Source organism: Lineus longissimus, chromosome 1 (genome assembly GCF_910592395.1).
Source record: "Lineus longissimus chromosome 1, tnLinLong1.2, whole genome shotgun sequence".
In the NCBI taxonomy this organism is placed as follows: Eukaryota; Metazoa; Nemertea; class Pilidiophora; order Heteronemertea; family Lineidae; genus Lineus; species Lineus longissimus.
The window spans coordinates 25,819,791-25,827,267 of record NC_088308.1 but is presented as its reverse complement, the minus strand read 5'-3'; the positions used below and the strand labels follow the sequence as shown (position 1 = coordinate 25,827,267).

General features: G+C 38.8%; 1 protein-coding gene across 1 annotated transcript; it reads right to left on the bottom strand.

The window, feature by feature from the left end:
- Window positions 1–705: 705 nt before the first annotated feature.
- Window positions 706–7,192, bottom strand: LOC135494242 (hypoxia-inducible factor 1-alpha inhibitor-like). The gene is made up of 7 exons (XM_064782092.1): window positions 7,039–7,192; window positions 6,205–6,449; window positions 5,691–5,839; window positions 5,224–5,369; window positions 4,899–5,005; window positions 4,229–4,400; window positions 706–3,819 (listed from the first exon to the last, which is right to left on the bottom strand). Exons 1-7 carry the CDS (start codon window positions 7,177–7,179, stop codon window positions 3,751–3,753), a joined length of 1,029 nt encoding a protein of 342 aa, XP_064638162.1. The 5' UTR covers window positions 7,180–7,192; the 3' UTR covers window positions 706–3,750.
- Between the last annotated feature and the right edge of the window lie 285 nt (window positions 7,193–7,477).

Genomic DNA, 7,477 nt, shown 5'->3' with positions numbered 1-7,477 from the left:
TATTGAGTCCTCGAAGTTGTGGCCCCGACAACCAACATGGTCAGATAAGCAGCAAGCGGAGCATGGATGTCCATCGAGTCTTCAACCACTTCTACAGGTAATGTATGATTGGAGTACCTTAGGATTTTGAAGCTGTTGTCCCGACAATCAACACGATTTGATAACCAGCTGGCGGAGTATGGTTGTTTTATCCTCGTGTAGTCTCCAATGCCTGCTGGAAACTTGTTACTGAAGAACCTTGGCATTGTTCAAGGTTGTGTGTGCCTCCAACAACAAACCTGATCAGATAACCAGCTGGCGGAGGGTGGTTCTTCCTTCACCTCTCTTGTCATCTCCTACTCCTACTGGTAACTTGTTATTGGACTCCATTGATGACAGAGAAGCACCGAGCTTGATTTTGTTTAGTTTTCTTTGAGTGAATGAGGATAATATGAGAATACCCATGGGAAAATATCCTCTGACTATATCTCCTTCCCAAGTCTCCTCTCTTGCAGGATTTTGTCAGGATGTTCCAATTGAGACAGGGACACACTGTCACAATCAGAATGGTGAGAAGGGCATATGGTCAAATCCAGATTGAGAACCGATGGATCGAAACATATCAAGATGTCACAACTGTTTTTGAGGTACACTGTGACATCATATAAGTTCAATGCTGAATATAGCTGCATACTCAAGTAAGAAGCCAAAGACAGTCTATATTTCCTATTGTTATGGCTATTTATTTGATCATAAAACTTGCCAAGGATGAGCAACAAGATTTGAAGCACTCAACCACACTGCAGCCTTACATTAATTGGTCTTTTTTCATAAATTTCATTGCAAGATATTTCATATCCTATCCGTTCGGACAATAGAAAGATACTGGTATGGTGATAAACCAGACAAATTATCATCTGTGCAAATATTTTTCTTATAAATCTAGAGAAGTTGAAAAAACATCTAACTTCTACAGTTCATCTTGGACCTCAGACACCATGGGTTGAGGTCACGGTACAAGGTTAACTCACATCTAGTCCTAGCCAATTAATCTTAACCCATGATGTACCAAGATGCAACAATGTTATGTCATTACCCTACCCATTAAATATGAACACGGACACAAAAGTTATGAAATTGAAAATCACAGCACTTACATGTAATGTACAAACACGTTCTGGCACAAGCACATTATCAACGGAAACATTTAATAATCTTAAATGGCAAAAAACGGAAGAAAAACTGCTAAATTGTAAGCGAATGGGAATACACAAGGGTATAATACACTTTAAAGGAGAAGTGTCCCGACAATGAAGGAGTGACACCATAATCAGTGTCCTCAGCACATGAATATATGTATAAACTACTGTTGGCCAGGCATTAGTACTCCTCCTTCAATGCCAAAGCTAAATGCTTCAACGCAATGGACAACACTTCTAAGCATTACACAAGAACTGTCTCTATCAAGCAATGATGTTTTGGGAAAGCATTCCTAAACTATGAAAAATAACAGTACCATAATGACAAACAAATTCAATAACACTTGGATAAAAAATTTAAAATCTCTGAATCAATTAATACCTAACACCAAGCATAGATTAATTACGCTTGCTAACACAAATATCTATTGGATAATTATTGCAACTGCACATTTAACTGGGAATTGATGATGGAATATACCACAAATCAACTCGTTACTTACAGTCAGTCTGGCGCTGTCTTTGTGACAATCACAATTGAAGAGCCAGGGAGAAGTAATCTTGTCCTAACTGGTACGAAGGCCATGGTTCATACAAAAAGGGCCAATCCCTGGTTAACAGTGCAGACGCAGCATGCATAAAGCATGCAATAAAATGTGCTCTCAATAAATATACAATTTGTTTAACATGATGACTCATAATTTCCCCAACGCGTTCCTTGTCTTATTATCGCCACTTGAGACTTCATGTGTAAAAGTGGCAATAATATGAAATCATGCCAAAAGAGCATGCACATACATTGTACATGTAAACTTTTGCACATACAATATTTGTGGCACACCACTTCCTCAATATCAAGACAAAACAAAAGAGTTAGGATCATGAAATCAGACAAGCTGATGGGCAATGTGATTCTGATATGACAAGCCTTATATACAGCAAGTAATGGCTGACAGCGAGGACGAAATGGGGATGACTTTGTGCACATTTGATGCCAAAGAAGGCCTCGTTGCATAGAGAGGAGGTATTTGAATTTGTGATAGATTTAAAATGATGGAGTTATTGCAGATTTGTAATAATTGTCTATGAAAATAGCTGTAAGTCGACCCACGATTACAATTATCAAGTATACTTGTCGAGTATCAATCGTACATGTGCAGGTTCAACCTATGACATTTAAGAAAGATGAGTAAACAAGAGCAATGAAAGGAAGGAATAGAAATGAATAGCAGGGAAACACATCGGGGAAACTCAGAACATAGAAAAGATAAAGTCAATGTATTTAACAAGGAAGTAGGAACATGAAGATGAAGATTCTGATATCTGTAGGTCATTATCAAGGTTAACATAAATATGCTTTCAACTAAGAAAACTTTGAATACTTTTTAAACTGCAATAAATGTATAAAATTCAAACAAGCACAATCACCACTTGCACCACTGACATTATGAAACAATGAAAATGCATAAAACCTATTGCATACCTTCTATTCTACCTCCTACAGTAGTTAAATAGGGCAAGAAACATTGCATCCTAATCCTCTCAAAACATGAACTGACACTTGAGACCTATTATACACTAGATATATGGAGGATACCGGATGTGTGCAAGGAGGAGTTGATGTGGTGAGTGAAGAAGTTAAAAAACTACAGATTTAATCGTAACCTCTAAAATTCAAAGAATGAAATGGCGTCATCCTGGCAATTGAATTACATGAAACATGCCGACTATTTGAATTATGTTTCTTGAGAAGCCCTTTCTAGCCACTTATGATTACACCCCGATAAAAGGCATAGGCAAACAACCGGTATCCTCCTTATATCTCACCTACACAATCACAACCATAAACTTATCTTTTTTACATGATCATTGGCAGAAAGTAATCAAACCCATTTAGAATGGTGGAATCTTCATCAATACGGAAACACAATCTTCCTTCGTCCTCTCCGTGCCTTAGAGGCACATAATTCTTCACTCATCAGCTATGGAAACAGAAAACCCTGCCAATTGTCCATTTTCATTATCATCGAAGTCACTATGTTACATTTTTCCACGACCACAGAATACCTGTCTGACACTTCCAGCACAGATGGCTGTAAACTATTTTGACACAACCATTGAGAGCTACACATCGTTGATGCGTCATATCTTCAAACATAAAGACAGAAGGCCACACTGGATCATGGATTTCAAGAGAGAAACTTATAGCACCTGTTTACAATATTCCAAGTTCCCTCACTTCTATCTCATGTTGATGTTTATACTTGTAGACTGAACATTTTGATTTTTATGCCACAGAGTTGCTAACTGAGATCAAAGGAATGAGAGGCATTACTATGTCAGGTCTAGGATCTGGAGACGTTTTGTCATAATCATTACCACAGCATATTTTATCATACATCCCACAACATTATTAATTCTCATTATATTTTGATTTCAACCTTTCAATTGGATTATCAAATGTCAAAAACTTCCACTTCTATTGGTGATGAGGAATTGTCCTATTTGTGTTTTGTCTCCGACGGTATTTCGTAGCAACCACACAACCGTATCAACAGTCTTTCTTACATCTTCAGCTGTTTCCAATTTTGGACATATCCATGTACCGACCGCAAATCATTTTCTGCAAAAATGGATCAACCTGGAAAGAGAAGAAACATTCTTTGTAAACCATCACCTAGTTGATCGAGCGTCCTGATATAGTATTCCCGAGTCAAGGAGACGCCAGATTAAACTTCTAAATCATTCAGGCAACTCACATGTTTTTTAGTCATTTACATGGGGAACTAGATCCTATCACAACTAAGTTTCAGGGATCATTTAGTGACCATTTTAAAGCAAATCACTACAAAATAAAGAAAGGTGCATACTTGAATCAAGTCGATCTTGATCTGAGGTTGTTTTTATAGATGAGGGAAGAGTTGTCCCCTTAACTCTAGCTGCTCCACTAGCTTAGGGGTTCACCTGAGGAATAAGCAGTGACCCACCCTAAGGTTTGGGACCAAAAACCTAGCAAGTATACCCATACGTGCACACTTTCTCATATTTACCTCTTCATAGTCATTCAATGCGTCTGATATAATCTTTTCAATGTTCCTCATCATGGCCACTTTTTGATGATCCTTCAGCGGATACTCAACCTTCGACACCGAACTCGCCTTGTACCAGAAGTTGACGGAGACTGTCTCGCCGCCCCCGAGCAACGACTCAATTTGGTGCCACCTAGAAACAAAACACACATCCCAGCTCAATAATTCAGAACAGGGCAGAAGTAAGGGAACAAACACTTGAAATGGATGTCCAGCACAACTGCCTGTGCAGAGAAGGACATTTTTTCAGGGGGTGGAGACATTTGATAGTGCAAAACCACCTTCTTGTTTGATTGGGGCCAATTCCTCCCCATAAATTGAGCTCAACCACTTTGTTTTACTGTTGTCCTCAAACCCAACTGATAAAACTTCCCCGTGGAAATCACAATTAGCAGGTCCGATGCAATGAGAGAAGGGGCGCGAGAATTGGTTTTCACAGTTACAGGAGGAGTCCAAATTATCGTGCTTATAGGTGATTATTGGCTTTTTCAATAAAAAAAGTTTTCACTCTCAGCTGTTGTTCTCAGAGCACACCTGCCTTCATTACCACATGCAACGATCAAGATGAAATTGTCACATCTGCAAGGCCGGAGAAGACCATTAAAACCTATAATATAGGACATTAGCTTACCAGTACATTGGAATATACAGCACATCTCCTGGACCAACCACTGCTTCATAACCCAATACATCACGGAACTTAGGAAATTTATCAAAATCGGGATTTTCAAAGTCAACCTGGAATGAAATATCTGTTAGGTAACTACTGTAACGCTATGCCACAGTCACACTTCTGCAGACATTTCATCAATGAGTTCACTACCTTAGTCCTTCAAGAAATTTCTCCCCTAATTATTGTCAAGATCAGCAGGTACTGACATACATAGTGGAAGAGAACATTTAACAGGGGTGGTATATTGAAACACTGTACACTGTGATGGATATAAGATATTTACCTGGCTCTGTCTGTCATGTGGATGATATATTGGATAGGCATACAGACAGTCGAACATGGATGGCGGAAATAACAAGCACCTTTTGTACCCGTATACTTGGCAGAAAAAGTTTTCTTGTTCATCATAATGGCACGGTGTAACATTTCCTGCAGGAGAATGATATCACATGAAGAATTAGCACAGATATCAAAGGGTTCCATTGAAAGATTCTGAGCATAAAGTCGAGTGTCAACTTAGACATTATCAGCTCTATAATCAATACTGGGCCTGTTTTAGGTTTAAGTTTATGCTGCATCCAAGTGACCGAGTCCCTTACTTTACATAGCACAGGAACATGATGACGTATAGTTCAGAAATCCTAAAATGTGAAGATAGTCAAAATGATGCCACAAGGTCAAGCAGTATTGTATCAGCTCATTTGGATCATATCAGCGAATGTACCTAACATTTTAAGGTCGACTTCTTACCTTCCATTCCAATCAGTAGGAGGTTTGATGTTAAAGGACCCCAGTTATTCTTCCTCTGGTGTGTGGTTACATAATCCCAATTGAACCCCAAGAAGTCCATCACTATCTGTTTCCCAACTAAATCATTCAGTGTCTGTTGAAGGTATAATCTGAAGTGAACAAAATCAGAAATCACTATACAAATGACCAAGAGAATCTCGAAAAATAAAGCTATTAATTTTCTCACACATCATGTTAAAGTCAACTGTTTGTGTCAGTGTTATCACCCCCAACTGACAGCCCATGGCATTGCTACCGCTGGCGATTCACACCTGACAATTAAAACATAATCAGGTATGGAATGTAAACAAATCTGTTGGATGAGACAAAAAGCTGCACAGTCCTGTGCGCGAGTGCCGTTGGCAGCCACAGGGGGCAAAAGTGTATGTGATGTCGCAATGATGATGATGATGATGATAGTATTAAAACAACATCACAAATAAAGCACTCCTGCAAGCAGTTTCAAATGATATACCTCTTGTCTCCAGGTTTTGCATTCCGTAATCTTTCAACGAATTCAGAGAATTTGATATCTTGTCTCCCAGTCGGCGGAGTAAAGTCTTTTCTTTTTACAAATTTTTTTTCATCGAAATACATGAACCTGTGGTTGTCCGACATGTAGACGGTAAAGTCTCCGTCGCCCATATTTGCTCTTAGGTAGTCCAGATTCCATTTTAATGCTGTGGAGACCAAATGGGAATCTGTAATCACAACTGGTTCCTGGAATTAAAAACAAATGTTACAACATGCACCTTCGAGCATGAGCTACTCATTATCTCTACCTCAGCAACAAGCTGCTATCTTTATGCTGATCAGAAGTGCCAAAGTTGAAATTACAAAAAAAACCACTTCATTTATTTCATTCCTGGGGTGAGCTATAGCAGACTGCAGAGGCTATGAAGCACAACTTTATATACGACATGCTTTTGTTAATGTTCGGGTCTTGTACTCGTAGCATTTTCATTTGGATGCATCCAAGGAATGCAGGAAATTGGCCTCCCCTGAAGTCACGGTTACACGTAAGAAAGATCAAAAGGAACGTGTTTAGAATCCCCGATCACACCCCAAAAAAAGGTCATCGGTTGACTCACCAAGCACCACTGTTCAATGGATTTAGAGTTGAATGCGATCAAACTACGTCATTTCCGATCGGGGATTCTAAAGTTTAGCCGATCAAAATAGTGAAACAACACATAAGACGTTACAGTACAGGAAGTGAGGAAGGAGGAAACACTTTCTTTTCAGCATCTTTTCATTTCTAATTTTCTCTCCTTTCTGTCTGGGTAAACAGTCAGCTAACGCAACCTACCCCGGCTGCTATTCGCCGGTTTGTTTCTTGATCTTTACAGCTAAGTCTTGGGATGGGTTGTGTCGGAAATGTGTACTTTCTTATTTGGTTTTCCGACCATCTTTGACAATTTTTGTTGACTTCTGAATTACTGGCAGCCATGTTTCCATCCTGCTTGACCTGCAATCAGATGTTTCGAAACCGATGTTACTCAAACATCCGGTAAACTGCTTTTAACTTATCAATATTGTATCAAACTTATATAGATTAACCACAAATTATTATGATTGAATTTGAAAACAAACATTACGTTTACTAAAAATGTGAAACAATGTAGTAATCTAATGATATTATATGTTACATCCACTAAATTTACAATTCGGCCAAAGTGGAGTCAAAGTGACAACGACAACGGCAACGAACAGACCAGATGTTAACCCCTTAAAACTGCAATACATAC

Bases quoted from the DNA above. Each gene is read 5' to 3' on its own strand.
- LOC135494242 (XM_064782092.1), bottom strand. From the start codon at position 7,179: ATGGCTGCCAGTAATTCAGAAGTCAACAAAAATTGTCAAAGATGGTCG. The intron at 5,370-5,690 runs GTAAGAAGTCGA...ATTCTCCTGCAG, and splicing joins CCTACTGATTGGAATGGAAG to GAAATGTTACACCGTGCCAT. The intron at 4,401-4,898 runs GTAAGCTAATGT...TTTTGTTTCTAG, and splicing joins CTGTATATTCCAATGTACTG to GTGGCACCAAATTGAGTCGT.